We start from the raw sequence: 21126 nt of genomic DNA, 5'->3' as shown, positions 1-21126 counted from the left end.
TTCCTGTGACGATAAAATGGTGGCTTTGAAGTCGGTTTTGGGACTTTCTGACGTTAATCTCAGAATTCTGACTAAAATCTGCATTTAAATTAATTTAAAGTAAAACTTTAGTCTCAGAATTCCGATTTGAGAATCAAAATACTGGGATTAATATCTGAATTCTGAAATCCTCATTTTACATAAGAATATTTCTATAAAAAACTGATTTTGATTTATTCATTCATTTATTTTTAATTTTTTTTACACTTATGACGCTAGATTGGATGTCTATCACAAATTAATACCTAAAAATGAATGCATTTTAAAAAAATATAAGTCCTGATTTAAACTCATACCCATTGAAACAAGTTTGAATATCTTAAATGCATACTCGACAGCAATTTGAACTAATTAACATCATAATGTATAATGTACTTCATTTAATAAATCAAAGACAAACTCAAAAATAACATTTGACTTAACAATTTGAGTCATTCAACATTCCAAAGTTCTTACACATTAAAATGCTTTGACACACCACAGTTACAACTTCACTGCCTTTCGATGCCTAATTTATGTTATTTTACGCAATTTATGTGGACCGCAATTCCAGGTGGAATGAATGGATTAGAGATGGTAAAGTGTTAAGTATCTAAATTAGCATAATGGTTTCCTGCTTAGTGAGATGTTTAGTTTGGAAAAGAAACGGCTGTATAATGAGCTGACTACTTACGTTAGTTGAGTCCCCTTAAAGGATTTTGTCTGGTGTCTTTTGACGGCATGTGTTCGACCATTGTTGACAAACATGTGGCCTGTGGGCCAGAAGCAGCCCGCTGGAGAGTCGGATCCGGTCCGCGGGGGTTGTTCTCAATGGTGGGCACTTTGAAGCTCATTCATAATGTACATCAGAATGATATGTTTATATATTTTTTTGACAAGGGTGCCGTGAAATCAGCATTTGGGGATTTGTGTGAGGGAGTCTGTGTACTGCTGCACTTGGATCAAATTCCTATCTGCAATCACATTCGTTCGTTCGTCCCCTGCTGTCAGTTGCAGCCAACAATTTGACAAAAAAATGCACCAAAAACAACAGGGAGTCACCTGGAAATGCCCCAAAATCCCTAAAAATGATTCATAATCACTGTAAGTACCCTAAAATGGAAATGAAAAAAGAAATAGAACTCGCAACCTGCTATTGACAAAGACAGATGTCCAATGAACGTTCAGTCAAAACCGATTGGACACCCTTTTATGCCAAAAATAACCCGGTCCAACCGGCCTATACGTGGTCCAATTGGCATGAATGTGGCCCGCAAACCAAACTTAAGTTTGACACACCTGCATTAGACACACTTGTGTGACCTCTTAAACAACTTGGGCATGCAGCAGATTGCAAATTTGTATGTGAAGATGCATTAATCCCGCTACGATCATTTCCTCAGGAGGGTATTTATTAAGATGACAGCATAAGGTATGATCGTGATTAATATTCAGACTCATATTTTCATGAAAATCTGGACTTGAAGGTGAAATAAGATGGTGAGCTTATAAAAAAAAAGAAAATGAAAGGACTACTGTCTTTTTACATGCAGAAAACAAATGTGCCTGTCTGTCTGTCTTCATGGCTATTCTACCCACTAGAATGCGTCAGGGAACGAACACTTTTTTTCAGCAATTCCGGTTGTGATGTCACAACCAGAATTTATGATCTTCCTTTCCACTGCTGCGTTAGCTAGCTAGTTGGCACATGTTTACAGAATGGAAAGCCAATGGCCAGATTGCTAGCGGGACCCAAAAAATCTGATGTTTATTCTGGGTGTGACATAGATTTAGACATTCGATTTTTTTGTGGGTGAGGCCAAGGCAGCTGTAAAGGGAACACAAATTAGGATCTGATTTTCTTGCAGGGAGTCCTCGATTTACAACTACCGCATTATCTCGCATATAAGCTGTATTTGGAACTGAAAAAAATGAAAAGACTGAAAAGACTTACAGCGTTGCTATACTCTTTTTCACCAGGAGTTGTCGGCAAATTAACATTTACTCTGGTGGTTGGTTATTTTCTGTTTTGCAGTGAGAAAACAACCATTACTGGATGAATTACTAACTTGATTATGATATTGGCCTTAATGATGTGCTTTTGATTCATTCACTATCTCAGAAATACCATGTCGGATGATTTTACTTAAGATTGCCTCCTCAAAGTAACACATTTGTACTCCCTATTAAAACCATGAATATTGAAGTAAAAATTGGGAATTAGGGTGCAGCTTCTACGTGAGAAATTGTAAAAGTCTACGATTTTAAGGCATATTCCATTGTTAAAGTCAAAATGTATGTCAATAGTATATAAAAAAAGATAATGTAGTACATATACAATAATTGCCAATGGTTTATTTGCAAGCCAAAGCACAGAACATGTCTGCTAATACCAAAACCAGCTCACCATCTCATCCACTCAAGTTTCCAAACTGGCAACAATTGTAGTAAGTATTGTGCAGTTTGGTCTCCATCTTTGAAATGAAATCTCCGCCTTCTCGTCTGACCTTTGTCTCTCACTCCAGCCTTGCTTATATTTTCGCTCTCACACCCTGCCTCGTTTCCGACCCCGTTCCCATCCACGCCCAATCAGATTAGACTACGAGGGAATAGCGAGAGATTGCTTGTTGGATTATAAACAGCGGCGTGGGTAAAAAAAAAATAATCAATGATCTCATTGTTAGGAGGCATTACTAGGTTTGTGTGCATCCCTGGTTCTTGCCTGTAATAATAATAATTATTATTATTATTATCTTGAATTTGAGATTAATGTAGTTATGTTTTTTTTAATTTGATTTATGATAGATTGGTACGAGTCTCAATCCTGATGTTTGGATTTGGTCCTTATATTGAAATTGGTGGTAACAGTAATAACTGGTCACATTTTGAGGCTCCTCCTATTTTCATGGCAAATGAGCACAGGATGCTTCAGGTATAAAACATAATTACATCGCTATGCTAGCAGCTGTACTGCATGTATAGGCAAGTGCTAAATGTTTTTATTTTCTCTGTATAAAACTAATAATATTAATATGTGGCAGTGATAATTAAAATTAAAGAGGTATAAAAGTATAAAGTAGGAATTTACGATATTTACTTGCATATAAACTGTATTTTCCACTCCAAAAAAATCTGACTGAATCGGAGGCTCGGCTTATATTCGCATAAAAAGACGATACGCACGGAACTTCAAGGTGACTAGGACGAAACGCCGATACGGTTATTTATTTCAAAATAGAGAAACAGATTGATTGTTAAAATATTATTCTTGGTACCTGCGTAATGTGTACCCCGTCTTATATGCGAGTAAATTTTGTATGTCATAAAATATATCATTTAGGTTTAATCAGTTGTTAACATAGAAAGTGAATTTTTGATAAAAGTTGTTATTTTGCAGGTATTTTATTTTTTCCTTGCATTTAATGCTCTTTTGAAAGTGCAATCTTGGCACTGATGGATTTGCCAGCCAAAATAAAAGCCACATTTAGCATGAACAAATCTTTTTGTTTCTCCTAAAATGTTAATGCAACACATTTAATGCCTCTTATTTGATGACTCCATTAATCCATTCATGTAAAAATTTATTTAGTTTTGTTATTTTCACTGGCAATCTCCCAGTTGAAATGAGTCAGACGTCCACTTCCGTCAATGGCAATGAACTGAAATGTTAATGAAGTGATTTATTTTGTTTGACTCGCTCCGCCTTGCCGGTCCAAAGGCGACAGAGTCGAGAAAGATGTTCAACTTAATGATTTTCCGCACGCATCAACCACCACTGAGGGGTTGAATATCTTTCCAAAATCAATGCAGAACACTCTGTGGTTCACGCTGACATGACGACCTTGGACTGTATTATTATTCATGTGATGTCGTAGTCCACCCCCCAGCCATCTGTCCTCATTGTAATAAGTATCACTGTTTTAAATCAGCCAAGTGGAGGGCTGGCACAACAGTCTTGTCAAATAAAAGGATGGTCCTGCAGTCCGGCCCATCGGGTATAGCACGTTTTCTAAATCGTTTGCCTGCATCGTAACAGGGACAAAATAATTGTCAAAGTTTGAATCACAACTGGTTAAATGCGTGCCATTTGACCACCAGATGTAGTTGGAGTAGCCAAACATTTGACTCATTTAAGACTTGTGTTACTTTGAAATAAAGTAAAAATAGTTCTCCCCAAAAATATACTCTAGTAAAAAAATTGTGGAATGTATACCGTATTTTCCGCACTATAAGGCGCAACTAAAAGACTTGAAAGCCGGCGAGGTCTCTTATAATCCAATGCACTTTATAACACAACCTCTGCTACCACTACTACCACCACTACTACTACTACCACCATTACTGAATAATCATTGTATGTATTTCCCTTTTACAAAACTCCATCTAGTTGATTTATATCACAACCCCTAACCCCTATTACAGTTTCATCTAGTAAATGTATCATACAACCACTAGCTTCATCGAATGGATGTATAACACCCCCTATTACAACGACTACTACTACTATAGATTAATTTAGTGTGTATAACAACCCCTACAATGACTACTACTACTACTATAGATTAATTTAGTGTATATAACAACCCCTACAATGACTACTACTACTACTACTATAGATTAATTTAGTGTATATAACAACCCCTACAATGACTACTACTACTACTACTATAGATTAATTTAGTGTATATAACAACCCCTACAATGACTACTACTACTACTACTACTATAGATTAATTTAGTGTATATAACAACCCCTACAATGACTACTACTACTACTACTATAGATTAATTTAGTGTATATAACAACCCCTACAATGACTACTACTACTACTACTATAGATTAATTTAGTGTATATAACAACCCCTACAATGACTACTACTACTACTACTACTACTACTGCTACTACTACTATAGATTAATTTAGTGTATATAACAACCCCTACAATGACTACTACTACTACTACTACTGCTACTACTACTATAGATTAATTTAGTGTATATAACAACCCCTACAATGACTACTACTACTACTACTACTACTACTGCTACTACTACTACTACTACTACTACTACTACTACTACTACTACTGCTACTACTACTACTACTACTACTACTACTACTACTACTATAGATTAATTTAGTGTATATAACACAACCCCTACCATGACTACTACTACTACTACTACCACCAGTACAGTAAGCAAATAATTTACTGTTTGTGACAAATGCAAAAAGTTAAATCTCTGCTTGTACTCCTGCTCTGTTAACTCATGTGTCCCATCCATGTGAAGTGGGAATATGACAGTAGTCATTCGCTCCATTTAATAAATCCATTGCAAATGAAAATTAGGAGCGGCTAAATTTGACAGTACAGCTTAAGTGCAAAAACATGTCGATTTCTTTCTCGATGTCATGAATTCCAGGTCTTGAATACATTGACAAGTGATGTGATAGCTAAAAGAATATTAATCATAATCATGCCACTTTATATTCCACATCAGTCTTTTATGCGATGCACTGCTGCACACGTGTGTACACAAACGCTTGACGCTTCTATTTAAAAGTTCATTTATTTTGGGATGAAATGGCAGTTCAAGTATTCAAAAAGATAGTTTAACATTAGAGCAGTGAAAAAAATATATTTTTTCACTCCTGCTGATGACGATAGACGTCCAAACCGTCTTGACTGATTGGCTATCACCGTCAATCCCACCCACTTTTGTGCTATTTTTTAGCCACAAATATAATAATCATTGCATTGCTAATCATCCTTCGCATTTTTTAGCCACAAATATAATAATCATTGCATTGCTAATCATCCTTCACACCAGTTAAAGCGAGATCAGATTAGCATTTTTAACGACACTCGTGCGGGTCACCATACGAAACCCGATCTTCAACACTACCTCTTTTGTCCACTGACGTCACCAAAATCACAGAAAACTTAACACTATAATTAGTGTCGCTTTCAAAACCGTGCCAAATACTTAAACTCAAAACTATACTTTTCACCTAATTTTTCCCTCTCTAGCCAACCAAATGTACTAACGTCTCACTACTTTCATCCGGGAAACATTTGCTAGCTTCAAATCATCCATTCGCGCCACCAAGTCAACCCCCATTGGACGTTTAGCGTCGTTGATTGGATTGGATTGGATTGGATAACTTTATTCATCCCGTATTCGGGAAATTTCATTGTGACAGTAGCAAGAAGAAAGGAAACCAAAACCGAACCGGTCAGGCCTACTGACTCGCTCAGTTGCTTTGTTTTTTGTGTGTGTTTTTTTTTTAAATCCCATCGGCCATATTTTTATGTTTATCTGGCAACCTTCTCTTGCATGCATTGCCGTCCCTCCCTTCCTCTCGCTGGTTGCGTCCCACCCCTCACCCAGCGTGGTTCTCCCCCCACCCCCCACATACTCTCAGATGAGCACTCGCTCACTGCAGCTCAACGACGGGACGCCGCGAAAAGGTCTCCAATTTGAGACCGTTTTTTGTCTGTGAAACATGAACAGGGAAGTGGAGAATTTTCAAGGGCAAATTCAGCATCCATTTTGTGACTTTGTGCGAGAACTCTGGTTTTCCCCAAAAGGGTTTGGAGGACTAATCACATGAAACTGGATTGAAACTGGATTCATTTCCATGTGGGAGGGATCGGGATTTTCAGGACGATTTGTAGCAAGCTCACATGGATATGTTTGGTTTTTCCAAAATGCAAAATTCCTCTAGGTAAGTGTTAGTGGAGTTTTTTCTCTTTTTTTTTTGGTCACACCGACAAGTCGCTTAACTTATTGGCCGCCATTGGGGGTGCTTGACATCCAATTTAATTGTAATTGAGGAAAAAAATGCAAATTTGCTTCTCCCTGTCCTAATGGATTGGACATCTTATACCATCGATCGCTGAAATATGAGCATTTAAAGTTATGTTGCTTAAATAAAGTGGATGTCCATAGTTCTCAATTGAAGTCAAATATTATGAAGAAATATTTCAAAATATAGCTGTAGTGTATTTCAATTTTTTTCATTTTTGTTTTTATTAACAGTGGATCAATTGATGTCTTATTAATCAAAATGATGGAAGAATAATAGTACTAAAATGTATTTAGTGTTATTTACCAAAAATCGAACCCTCCAAAAATGCAATATTTGCAAATATTTGTGTGAGGAAGCTTTGACTTGCTTGTGGTTAAACTCCAATTCGAATTTGGTTAACTTCCTATTAAATACTGAGAATATCTGGGTTACTTTTTGGTTGATTTTTAGTCACCTGTTCATTCTTGAGTAGTTATGCTAGTTATTCCTGGAGCACTTCCTGTTCATTATGGGTCTAATCAAGTCCCTGTTAATTAGAATGAATTCTTGCTTACTTTTTATTAATTCTCTATAAAATCTGGAGCATTTTCAAGGCACTTTCTGTAGATTTTGGGGTATTCTTGGGTCATTGTGTGTTTATTTCATGTCACATGATTGGACACTCTAAATTGCCCCTAGTTATGAGTGATTGGTTGTTTGTCTCCTTGTGACGGGGTAAGGAGAAAATGTGTTAATTTTCTGTCACTTTTTGCTGATTTTGTGTGATTTTTCTTTTTTTGGTCCATTGCTGTTGGTTTTTGGCAGCTGTTTAATTTTGGAATATTTTTATGGGTCATTTACGATACATTTTTTGGGACAATTTGGGCACTTGCTGTACATTTGTAAGTTAACCTAGTGGGCTAAAAATTTTTTTTTAAAATTGTCCGTAAGCGTGATGGTGGCCCACGACTCAAACTTGGCTCGGCTCCCCTGTGCTGAAACTTCAACCCAAAATTTGATCTATTTTGTGTATCATTGAAAGGATAGATGGCTAATCCTCCCTAGGGTCCGCCACGAGCCCGTTCAATGAAAAACCAATAGGTCAGGCTGGTGTTTGCAGTGGGAAAAGTTTGAGTGTCGCGTGTTGGCCTTTGGCAGCGGAACGCAACCAGCAGGCTTTGTTTGCGCTCGGAATATCAGATTATTGTAATGTGTGCCAGATTTCACTCTCTCTTCCCTGTGCCCTGCCATGCGGCTTTTTCTCGGGGCTAAGGCTCCATTGTGCTCAAAAGCAGGGTCGTTTTTCAAGATGGAGGGAAAAAAGCCCCTTTGCACCTTTAAAGCGCCACTACTATCGCCTCAGGGGGTACTTAACACGATTCGATAGATTGGAATTCAACGAACCACGAGCCCATGTCTTTTTCTTTGGAAAATAAAGCAAAAATAAAAAGGCTTTCATCCCGTTTTGATGTCTGCCAGTAACCCGCATTCCGTCACTGGAAGTGATCTCTATCCAGCTCGGTTCAGTTTTTTCCCGGCCGGGCCTGCATGGGTTTTCTCCGGGTATTCTGGTTTCCTCCCACATTCCAAAAAACATGCATGGTAGGCTGGTAAAATTTAGAGTGTAAATTGTCCCTAGGTATGAGTGTGAGTGCGAATGGTTGTCTGTCGCCTCGCGCCCTGCGATTGGCTGGCCACCGATTTGTGCCCGAAGGCAGCTGAGATAGGCTCCAGCACCCCACTGCAACCCTGGTGAGGATAAAGCGGTTCAGAAATGAATGAATTAATAGTTTTGTTGCAAAGCGGTGGAGTGGTTAGTGCGTCAGACTCACGGTTCTGGGGAAGGGGGATCGATCCCAGTTTGGTACCAACCTCCCTGTGGGCGTTACATGTTCGGGGCTTGCGTAGGTTTTCTCTGGGGACTCCAGTTTCTTCCAAACTTGTTTATTTACGATTCGATTCGATTCGCTCTTTATTTAATCCCGTGTTTGGAAAATGTCTTGATTGCAGTAGCAAGGCAGACACACAAGACATTGTAGACCTAAGTAAAAAATAAAAAAATGAACATATTCTCACTCCCTCCGTTGTAAAATAATGTTTTATTCCTAAAAATGTGTTCTGTAAATGTAGCCATTCAAACACAAGCATTTCAGGTCAACACAAAAAAGGCAGGAGTTCTATTTATTTCCTCGATCTGACCTTCGAAATCCACTATTCTCAAGCCAAGGAATCAATATTCTTGAAATATATCAAATATTCACACCGGCTTTCCCATGACCAGCATTGAAAAAGATGTTGCAGGAATTCTGTTAAGTTAGCGCGCGCTCAATAATTAATTACTTTGGCTTGGTTTTTACGACACAGCAAAGTTGGCTGGGATACAAGAATGAGGGGAAAATATACATCCATCTTTTATAAAGTCTCCCTCACTGGAAATAGTCGCAAATTGTTCAAACATGGTCATGCTAGGCATCTATAATTCATCAAAGAGCCACGGAATTATTCACGAACTAACAATGTTTGTTTTGGAGTTGTTGTTTTTATTTATTTATTTATTTTCGGGCTGCGGAAAATACTAAAAATAGGTATTTCCTTGTTGTCTCATTGGCTGTCAGTGAGGGTCCAATCCGATTGGACGTCTAGAGCTGTCAACTGAATTGAAAGATGTGCATCCCTGTTTAAATGGATGGAGCATCCATTGTTATCAATTTTGAGTGATTGTGTGTTTTGGTTTTTGGGTAGTTAGTGGTCACTTCCTGTTGTTTTAGAGAATGTGGTGCTAGCGGGGTTAGCTCATACTGTACATACATAATTAAATGCTTTCATTTTTTTGACAAAGGCGCCACAAAACTAGATGTTTGTGAGATGTGTCTTGATGTGCACTTTGCTCAATTTCCTATTCATTCATTTCATGCCCTGCTGTCAAACGGGCACCAAAGTGTTAAAGGGGAACCTTAAAATGCCTCAAAACTAACAGGTAGTAACCCAGAAATGCCACAAAATCAGTAGGAAGTGACAAATAAACAAGAAGCATTCCGGGAAAGTCCGACAAAATCAATAGAAGATACAAAGTTTACCCTGAGGGCATTTCCATGTCACTTGATATTCATTTGTCACTTCCTGTTGATTTTGGGGCATTTCTAGGTCACTTCCTGTCGATTTTGAGGCATTTCTAGGTCTCTTGCTGTTGGTTTTGCTCTTCTTGCGGGTCACTTTATATTGATTTTTGGATTTTCTTCATTTGGGATCACTTCCTATAGATTTTGGGTAATTTTCGGATTAACTATGGGTATTTCCAGGTCAGTTCCTGTTAATTTTGGGTCACTTCCCTTCGTTTGTGTGTTAAATACAGCACATGATTAAAATATACAAGGCTTAAATATAAAATACTATTGATTTTGGTCAGTCCATACATTTTGGGCTATTGGTGGGTTACATCTTGTTAATTTTGGGGCATGTTATCTTTTGGGAAAATTCAAGGATATTTTTTTAATCAAATATAATGACCAGCCATGTGAGTATAATGCTATAACTGAGTCATAAGAAAAATGTGTCTTGATAAGTTGCGGTGTGAGTTAAGCAAACCTTTTCCAAAGTGAGACGTAAGCCACTCATATTTTCTTGTGTCTTATAAATTATGCAGCGAAACATGAAAGTTGGTGCGTGAATGAAAAAGTGCTGTGAGGGAATATTTCTCACAAGCTTTTGACAAAGTACCACAATGATTCATTCATGAAGACATGACAAAGGCAAAATAGAGTGCTACCACTACTTACGAAATTAATCGCTTCTATAACTTGGATTTTTTTTTGTAAACAGAGCAGTACTTTATATGTAAATAAAAAAGGCTCCGAAACTAAACCCTTTAAAAATGATCAAAGTGTCCCATTTTTTTGTGAAAGATGCGAGATACACACGAAAAGATGTAAAGTAACTGAACTCAAAGTCAGCTGGGATAGGCTCCAGCACCTCCATGACCCTTGTGAGGATAAGCGGTACTGAAAATGAATGAGTTACAAAAAGTATAATATCTTGGGGATTAAAAAGTGTCTCTTAATGAATTTTAAAAAGGGAAAAAGGTCATTTTTCTATCTATCTTTATCAAGTACTTTAGGATAAAACATCCGTGGGCTGCACAAAGTGATACGGTGGCCCAGATTTGGCCCTAAGCCCGCCGCTTTGACACCCGCACTCTTAAGGCGAGGCTTTTCAGTTAACTCAACATGCAAATAAATTGTCAGCCAACTGGAAAGGTGGTATTTGCGAGTTTGCTTTTCCCGTAACATCAGTTATTTTCACCTCATTCCAATCCCAATCGCTAGCCAGCTTTCCGAAACGACCTCGGCGTGATTGATGGCGGGCGTCTTTGGCCTGATAGGCCGCCATTAAAGATATCGATCGGCCGTCTTCTCGTTTAGCTGCTTAAGATGTGGATTACGGTGATGAATGACTGCGCTTCGCGAGTGCATTCAGCATTGGACGGTTGTGCTTCTCCTTTTTATTCTTGCGATCGTGTGCGTCATTAACATTCACAGATGGAATCGCTATCATCCATCATTCTTAATGCCACATTTTTACGTGTGATAACATATCACAACTCAAAACAACAGTAAATATTCACTCATTTGTTCATTTTCTGGTCCTCTTTAGCCTTGCTAAGGTGGCAGGGGGTGCTGAAGCCTATCCCAGCTGACTTCAAACCAGAGGCGGGTAGCCAGCCAATCACAGGGAACATGGAAACAAACAACCAATCACGCTCACACTCATACCTAGGGGCAATTTTAGTGTCCAATCCGCCTACCATGCATGAATTTGTAATGTGGGAGGAAACCGGACTACCTGGAGAAAACCCACACAGGCCCGGAGAGAAGATGCAAACTCCACACAAGTGGTCCGTCATTTATAGAGGGCTGGTCGGTTGGGGGAGTGGTTAACACGTCTGCCTCATAGTTCTGAAATTGGGGGTTCAAATTCCTGATGGGTTCTGGGCTTCCTGTGTGTAGTTCACCTGTTCAGCTTTTCTCCGGGTACTCCGGCTTCCTTCCACATCCCCAAAACATGAATGCTAGGCTAATTGTACGCTAAATTTGTGTGAGTGTGAACGGTTGTCCGTCTCCTGGGACCCTGTGATTGGCTAACGAACAATTCAAGGTGTCCCGAGGTTGGCTGGGATAGGCTTTAGCACCCCCACGAGCCACCTAAAGAAAAGCAGCTCAGAAATTGAATGAATGGACAAATCTTTGTGACTCTGCTTTGTCTCAAAAGAAATGTTCTCATTTTTTCCCACACAAATCTTAAATCTTGAGCTGCCAATCACAGCAATAAAAGCTTAACCCAGTTCAATGGCTTCCTGCTCCTCCCAATTGAAATAGATAGGACGTCTATTACCGTCAATACGTTTTCAACATCAATTTCCCTCTTTTCCCAACTCATCCAAGGGTGTAACCCAACCTGTGCTAGTAGTGAATGAGATAACCAAATTCTAACTTGAATGGAGGCATCGTCACCCCTAAACTGAGGTCCTCCAAGTTACCGTGACGGCGGCATCCAGCGCGTGGCGTTCCGAATATCCTCTTAGCCCGCATATACACTCACGCACAGCTGCGCAAGTGCACACAGACATACAAGTCCGCACGTGGACTCTCATTTTCGCTCTGTCTCCTCCTCACACACACAAATACACACGCTTGGATTTGTTTTCTCTTTGATGAAAGGAGGATTATGGGATAAAGGAGGCAGGGCCGCGGCAGTTTGGTTCACTTTGGAGCACAGCTGCTCACAGTCGCGCAATGACAGACGACACATGAATGTCGCTGATCGGCGCCCCCTAACACAGTAGCCTCGATTTCAGGGGTGTCGAACATATGGCCCGCTAGGGGGTCCCATCCGACCCGCGGAGTTGCTTTGTGAGAAAGCCAATTTGTAGCTCATTCATACTGTATAAAAACAAAATCAAATGCTTTTCTTTTTCTTTATCAGTCCGCAATGACGTTCGTTCTTCGTCAAGCAGTTATCGAGGAACTGAGAACTAAATGTCTCAAAACCAACAGGAGGTAACCTCGAATCATCTCAAAAATCAACAGAATACAATCAACGAACTGGAAGTAGCCCAGAAATCAATAGGAAATGATCCAAAATTGACAGGAAGTGACCCACAAGTACACTAAAATGATACGAATGTGTTGCAAAAATGAACTCACTGCCTACAATTGACAGTAATCTAGGTTCCATTCACTTAAACAGTGCCATTTACGTCGAGCGGCGTCAATGGTGGCCAATAATTAGCCATAAAGAAACTGGTCCCGCCCACCATCTCTTTTGAATGGAAAGGTCGAATGAATGGCGCCCCGGTGGTCAAGTGGTTAGCGTGTCGGCCCAACCGTTCTGAGATTGAGAGTTCGTTTCCATGTCTGAACTTTCCTACGGGGAGTATGCTTGTCCTCCCCGTGGTTGTGTGGTTTTTCTCCGGGTACTCCAGGTTTCCTCCCAGATAGCATAAATCTGTAAGATGATTGGACGCTCCAAATAGTCCTGATTTATGACTGTGGTCTTAAACTGTTGTCCTTCTGTTTGTACCCTGCAATTGGCTGGCAACCAATTCAGCGTATGCCCCGCCTACTGGCCAGAGTTGGCTGGGATAGGCCCCAGCACCCCTGGAGAATAATGAATGAATGCTTTGAACAAGTGGCAAATGGCTTGAGGCCAATGAAGAGTTGTGAAACAATGACCTTTGTTTCAAGGGAGCTTGGCGCTAAAAAAAAAAAAAAAAAAAAAGTGCTTTTGGCAGTCAAAGGGTTAAGAGTGCATGGCTTTCTGGTTGGTGCAGTCGTTGTACCCACACAACCACGTAGGACTTATTCATGTAAGTGTTTAGGGAATGTGGGTTTCAATTTATTATGGCAACTGACATCAACCTGATGAATGAATGATACGTCAATACAATTGATGCGCTATTTAAAGGTGCTCAATATCACATGACATGTTTTTAATGCTCATCATTTCCTGTATTTTGTGTTACAGTCACAAAAGCAAGACATCTGGATGGCCACCCCCAGGTTCCTGGGGGGGACTACAGGGGCCTCCATATAGCTGGGACAGCATGAACTGCAACAGGGAGGGCCAGAAGTACCTTACCAAGTATGTGTAACCTCATGACTAACTATATTATCATTTTCCTTACCTCTGCAATGAACAGAACTTTGAGACTCTTTGCATTTTTAAAATATATTTTATTGGAATCTCTTTGGCAAATTCAACGGAACTTCTTAGTGGTTAGCGCGTCCGCCTCACAGTTCAGCGGTTGAGGGTTCGATCCCAGGTGCGTGCTTAGGGTTTTTCTGAGGCTCGTGTGGGTTTTTTCCTGGGTACTCTAGTTTCTTCCCAGAAACATACAAGCTAGCTTGGTTGAAAACTAGCTATGAGTGTGAGCGCGAATGGTTGTTTGTCTCCTTGTGACCTGCAATTCAGTTAGCTGGGATATGCTCCAGCACCCCCTGCGGGGTTCGGATATTGAATGAATGGAACATCTTAATTTGGGCAAACATGATGATTCTTGTGGGGATTTTTTTTTTGTTTTTGTTCGCTCAGGCATCCCATAATTGCCATGATCGCGCTTATTAATGCTCACCAGCAGTATTCCATAAACTTTGTTGTCGAAAAATAACGAGTTCAGAATAAAAACTAAAAAAATGAACAAATGAAAAAAATGAAAAATGTGTATACTTACTTATTACTTACTTATTCTTACTAGGAAAGTCATTTTCCATAAATCTAGTCACATTCACAATATTAATTGAAAGTCATATACTAAAAATCTAATCTTAATAACGATGGGTACGGTAACACGAAAAGACCCAGATCATGTCAAAATGAAAATCTGTGGTATATATATTCCAGAGCTCTGTTCACTGGACTTTTCTGAAAATGTCCCGGCTATAGCAGACTGCGTCATGTAAATAAATGTCATTAAACTATGCGACCTTTGCAATTCAGCTTTCTCTTGACCGAGCAACTTGCTCTGCCCTCTGCTTGGATTAAAGCCGCGTCGCCCTGATGAGAATGGGAAGCTCACAGATTGGAACATGCTTCATTACAGGCAGATTTAGTCGCCGATTTCACCATTGTATGGCGAATACTCATACATAATGAAATAATGCCGGCCAGTGGGGGGGGGTTGTGCGAGTGCTTTGCGATTTCAAGCAAACCGAGCACAAACGTGGCAATTAAAGCCCAACTATCACTTAATGGGCCAGATTCACTTTGACTGAGCCGCAATCTGTTGTTCTTTCTTGTGTAAAATATAATGAAATATGTAGCACAACACTCGATTGACCGGGAAGCCAGTCACTTACAGGAAGTGATGTAGGCAACGACGGGTTTATCCATCACTTTAGTTTAGGTATAAACTGATATTTGGCAATCTGATTTATACCGGTATCGGCCATTTTTTAAATCTGACAGGCCGATCTTTTTCTATCCTGCCTGGTGCTTGATTTGCCGCCATAAACGACCTGTCACAGCCTTTCTTCAAGGGAGCTTTTATCCCAAAGTCACTAGGCAATTTGCCGCAACTATGCTTCAATTCGGCTCCCTTTGTTGGTAATTAGATTAGATTATAATTTTATTTTATCCCATATTTCTTGGTTGCAGTAGCAGGACAGACACAGAAGACATTGTAGACCTAGATAAAAAAAAACTGGAGTAATGAGATGTGTCTCAGCTGCCACAGGGGTTTGGAGGGTTAGGTTTTTAATTACCGGCAAAGGGTGTGGAAATGAAGCTTTTTAACATTAACGCAAATACTTAACAAGTGCTGTTTTTATTCTTTCTGTTATTTTCCAAGCCAAGTGTCCCAGAACAGCTCCTTAGAGGAGGTTCACCTGGATGGACTCCCACCTGTGCCTCGTTTGGTGGAGATGCGGCGTGACCCCGTCCTGGGTTTTGGCTTTGTGGCTGGCAGCGAGAAGCCGGTGGTGGTCCGCTCGGTCACGCCAGGTTTGTAAGAGCGCTCCCCTCAATTGTTCCTTAAAGGTACATATGAAATACGGGAATAACGTATAAGTTGATAGGTATGCATATTGCGGAATGTCTTGAACATATTAACCGCCATGAATGAGGTATTACTGTATATGTGTGTGTATATGTTCATTTTATATTTTTTGGGGGGGTTGTGTATGCATACGTAGGTGGTCCATCAGAGGGGAAGCTCTTACCAGGCGATGAGATCATCATGATCAATGACGAACCTGTCAGTTCGGCACCAAGAGAACGAGTTATCGACCTTGTCAGGTAGCGATTAGCTTAAATTCCACATTTCACAATTTTAAATTTAAAAACAAAAACTTCAAATCAAGTTTTTTTTCCAATTTATTTATTAATATTTCTTTATTTAACTTATTTATGACCAATGTATTCATGTCTAAAATGTCTTTTCCTGTGTCTGTACTCTCACCCTCTTGCTACTGTGACAATGAAATTTCCCGAATACAGGATGTATAATAAAGTTATCTAATCTAAACTGAATTGTCCAAATTTTGCCAGAGATATAAACAGTACACCGTACTCCAAAAAGTGAAGTAATAGTTATTTATGGTATCATATTCCAATGGTCTGGGGTCCTGGGTTCAAATCCAGGTCGGCCCAACTGTTAGGAGTTTGCATGTTCTCCATGGGCCTGCGTGGCTTTTCTGCGGGTACTCTGGTTTCCTCCCACATTCCAAAAACATGCATGGTAGGCTGGTTGGACAATCTAAATGACCCTTTATGTATGAATGAATGTTCCAAAGGTTTTTAATGTTAGTTTTTCTCAAGCTTGTTTGATTGCATTGCTAGAATAAATGTTCACATTTTCTTTTTCCTGTGGTTTGCTTTTTTTCCTGATAAAGGAGCTGCAAAGAATCCATCCAACTGACTGTTGTCCAACCGTATCCCGTGAGTGCATCAGCTTTATTTTTTGTTCAGACGACAGCATTTCTCCAGATGAAAAGTTTTTACGTTCATTATTTTTGGCTTTTCTGTGCCCTCTTCGCCTTCATCTGTCGGTGCCAATTCCCGTTTGTTGGCCGCTTGCCTCCCAGTCGCCCAAATCAGCGTTCATCAGTGCGGCCAAAAAAGCTATGCTCAAGTCCAATCCGGTCAAAGTTCGCTTTGCCGAAGAGGTCATCATAAACGGCCAGGTTCCGGTGAGTTATGACTTTGCCATATGTCCCCCTGAAGAACATTTTGTAAGAATTTGGTGAGCAAAATAACTAATTTCCAAAATAAAGTACATCAAAATAGGCAATGAGCCATAAAAACTAAAACAGATGGCAAGTAAAATGAGCTCGTCAGTCTAAATATGTGTTGTGTTTTTGTTACGCTTTTGGTATGAAAGTGGCGGTGCGGGGGGCCAAAATTGTCCCGTCAGATCATGTGTCAAAATCAAAATAACCTGCATGTGAAGATTATCGTTGGGTTGAGAATATTTCCCTTTTGGAAAAACAATACACATTTCTAATCCCAAAAATTCAGATTTATTTTCCAGTGAAAACAAATAAATAAATAAATAAATCAAGCCAATAATATATTACTGTTATCCGCTTTTCTTCCGTGTAAATGGAAAACAAATTATTAAAGGTTAATAGAATGTGTCCTTTTCTAAAATCACCTCAAAATCTAAAAATGAAAATATTTAGGTTTTTTTTAAACCGGAAGCAGTAAATAGAACTAAAATTAATAAATTAGATAAATATACTTACTTGCTGATACATGATAGATAAATGTACTTATTTACTGTTTTTCCATTTTTGAATTAGAAAGAGATTACCGTATTTGTTGGAGTATAATGCGCAAAATATTACTGTTAGGAAATGTAAAGGATGATGACATAATTTTGTTACTTTACAGAATCCTGTGAAGGACAACTCTCTTTTGTTCATGCCAAATGTCCTGAAGGTCTACTTAGAGATTGGACAGACCAAGTCTTTCCGCTTTGACTGCAGTACCTCCATTAAGGTATGTTTTAGTTAAACAATATGTTCATTAAATAAGAAAATCAGCATACAGCTTCAGTTTTAAGCCATGCATTTTTTAAACTCTACTGTCATACCTTGAGATACATGCTTAATGTGTTCCGGGACCGAGCTCGTATGTTGATTTCAACTTGTCTGGGCCACATGCATGAATATAGCCTGCCAACCAAATTGAGTCTGACACCCCCTTCCCTAATATGATCCGAATTATAACCAAAAAAAATTGCCTTTTTTTTGCACCTGCGTCCGCTATGAAATTCCTGAGTTGAGCTCATAATCGTTTTACATCAGTATCCTCACATCAAGGTGACGGAATCCTCCAAACTCCTGGTTTATTTATTTGACGTGTTCCTGAGCTTGCTCATCATCCACGGACGAATAATTCCACAACTATTACGGATGTGTTTTTGACTCCAGGACGTGATCCTCACCCTGCAAGAGAAACTGTCCATCAAATGTATTGAGCATTTCTCCCTGATGTTGGAGGAGAAGATGGAAGGTTCCGCCAACCGACTGCTTTTACTGCACGAACAAGAAATGCTTGCTCAGGTTCGATGATCTCCTCCACTCTAGTGCTTCCTGCCAAAGTCATACGTGTCAACCTCAGCCAATCGCTCCCCTTTATTAATGATTGCAATAAAAACGTGCAATATTTACTGACATAGGGTAGTATAAACCAAGAAAAATTCAGTTTTTGGCCAGGTCAGCTATTGGCTAAGAACCAATCAATGCCTTGGGCAGTCTTATGCGTCCACCTTCATTGTGAAGCTCCGCCTTCCGCTCTTTTCGCTCCATAGGTGACCCGCAGGCCTGGTTGTGAGAAGATGAAATGTTTCTTTCGAATCAGCTTCATGCCCCGTGACCCTGTGGAGCTGCTGCGAAGGGATGCTGTGGCATTCGAATACCTCTACGTACAGGTGAGAGATCTTGCCTTTAGGGCAGTGGTCTCAAACCGATTCCACATAGGGCCGCAGTGGCTCCTGGTTTTTGTTCCAACCGATCCAGTGCCGACATTTAAACCAATCAGGTGTATTAAACATAAGTAGCACCTGACTCGAATTAACTGATTGCACTTGCAAAAGGTATCCTTGTTGAGTTGGAATGAAAACCTGCACCCACTGTGGCCCTTTGAGGACCGGTTTGAGACCACTGCAAGTTTAGGGCAAGTCCTTTCATGACTCAAAATGTGCTTTTTTTGGGGTTCTTCTCGCAGAGTTGCAACGACGTTGTCTTGGAGCATTTTGGCTCTGAACTGAAGTACGACGCCGTGCTGAGACTGGCGGCGCTGCAAATGTACATCCTCACTTTGACAACCAAGCAAAGCCAGAAGGTCTCGCTAAAATATATTCAGTGAGTGTGGGTGCTTCTTTTTCTTAGCTAAGATTAGATAAGTCTTTATTATTTATAGTTTTCGAAAAACTTTGCTTGTTACTTACTAGGATAGGATTTTAGTTTGCCAAAATTTAAAAAGAAAAGAAATGAACTCATACTATGTCCTTGACTTTTATTTTTTATCAGAGGAAAAACACAAATGGACAATAACAATGACAATTTGCGTCATTGATGTTCTGTTTTTCACTGACAAAAATTGTAAGTCAAAATATACCTTTTCATTGATGTATTCAATTTCTGTTTATTGATTTCTATTTTATTTGTGGCCTTGCCACTTCATTGACAGATATTTTTTTACGTTAAATGAATAGCTAAAGAGAAATGTCAAAGCCAAAAAAATGCAAAATACCCGTTTTTTCCATTTGGGTTTCAATGACAAAAACTAAAAATATTGGATCAAATGCTTCATTGATTTTTTGGGGGTATTTGTTTTTAAATGGCAAAAAAAAGGTCATTGTTTTTTTTCTGTTTTGGCATGACAAAAGGTAACTGTCAATTTGAAAATATCTCTTTATTTATCTGCTTTTTTTCTGTTTTTTGCCACACGCATGGTTCCATTCGAGTTAAGTTGTTGCCTTTAATTTGAAATATATCTTGCCTTTGCAGAAAGGAGTGGGGCTTGTCGCTATTCCTGCCTCCTGCTGTGTTGACCAGCACCAAGGAGAAAAACATCAAAAAAGCGCTGACGCACATTCTCAAAACCAACCAGAACCTCGTGCCTCCTGGGAAAAAAGTAACGTCCTCTCTTTCTTCCTTTGCCCTTCTTAGCAAACTTCTGACACCCGCACTAAAACTCACCCACCGTCCTTCTGCTTTGGGCCCAAAATAGCGCTCACCTTTGGAAAAGTTCTCATCCACGTCAAATTAAATCACTTTGTTGAACGCCACCCGGAATGCTAATGCCAGGCGTTGGGCGACGCATGCTAAAAATCAGCATGCGAATTCAGTTTGGCCGCTTGCCTCCAATTTTTTTTTCGGAGAATGCGCCATTTGTTTGAGGGAATGAGAGCATTTTAACTCTGACTTGACACAGTTGAAGACGCCAAAAGTTAGATTTTGATGATGTCTGACTTCTGTACTTCTGAATGGTACATGCCGATAATAGATTAGATTAGATTACTTTATTCATCCCGTATTCGGGAAATTCCACTGTCACAGTAGCAAGAGGGTGAGAATACAGACACAAGAAAAGGCATCGTAGACATAAATGAATAGCTGCATACCAACTGTTTGTATACATGTGCATTTATATATATATATATATATATATATATATATATATACATATATATATATATATATATATATATATATATATATATATATATATATATATATATATATATATATATATATATATATATAAATATATATATATATATATAAATGTATGTATATATATATATATATATATATATATATATATATATATATATATATATATATATATATATATATATATATATATGTATATATATATGTATATATATATGTATATATATGTATATATATGTATATATATGTATATATATGTGTATGTATATATATATATATATATATATATATATATATATATATATATATATATATATATATATATATATATATATATACATATATATATACATATATATATATATACACACATATATACATATACTTACATACAGATAGATGCTCATGTATACATACGGTTGGTCTTAATATTAGGCCATTGCTTTTTTAAAAGATATTTTTAAATATATAATAGTTAATAATACATTAATATCTCGATTATAGCGGTTGATGGGGGGGTCGGACCCACATTTTTATGAACTTAAATTTTTTTTATTTGAAAATAGAAAATAAAAGCCGCCTCATGGTGAAGAGGTTCAAACTCCACACAGCTGGGATCAAACCCTAATAGACCCCAG

General features: G+C 38.8%; 1 protein-coding gene across 4 annotated transcripts in view; it reads left to right on the top strand.

Moving 5' to 3' along the window:
• The window catches only part of LOC144202899 (FERM and PDZ domain-containing protein 4-like), a 34251-nt gene that overhangs the window by 5689 nt on the left and 7436 nt on the right, over positions 1 to 21126 (top strand). For 3 of the 4 annotated variants that reach the window (XM_077726027.1, XM_077726035.1, XM_077726008.1), the window contains 10 exons: positions 13833 to 13949; positions 15655 to 15806; positions 15998 to 16100; positions 16697 to 16742; positions 16889 to 16993; positions 17697 to 17804; positions 18239 to 18370; positions 18619 to 18738; positions 19035 to 19171; positions 19820 to 19946. In XM_077726027.1, coding sequence (XP_077582153.1) covers positions 13833 to 13949; positions 15655 to 15806; positions 15998 to 16100; positions 16697 to 16742; positions 16889 to 16993; positions 17697 to 17804; positions 18239 to 18370; positions 18619 to 18738; positions 19035 to 19171; positions 19820 to 19946 — 1147 coding nt within the window. Of the gene's footprint in view, positions 1 to 6467; positions 6750 to 13832; positions 13950 to 15654; positions 15807 to 15997; positions 16101 to 16696; positions 16743 to 16888; positions 16994 to 17696; positions 17805 to 18238; positions 18371 to 18618; positions 18739 to 19034; positions 19172 to 19819; positions 19947 to 21126 lie in introns of those variants that run through there. The other variant, XM_077726017.1, reaches the window with a different exon arrangement.

This window comes from Stigmatopora nigra, chromosome 1 (genome assembly GCF_051989575.1).
Source record: "Stigmatopora nigra isolate UIUO_SnigA chromosome 1, RoL_Snig_1.1, whole genome shotgun sequence".
NCBI classification, from domain to species: Eukaryota; Metazoa; Chordata; class Actinopteri; order Syngnathiformes; family Syngnathidae; genus Stigmatopora; species Stigmatopora nigra.
The sequence above is the reverse complement of the archived record's forward strand: the minus strand, read 5'-3'. Positions and strand labels throughout refer to the sequence as shown.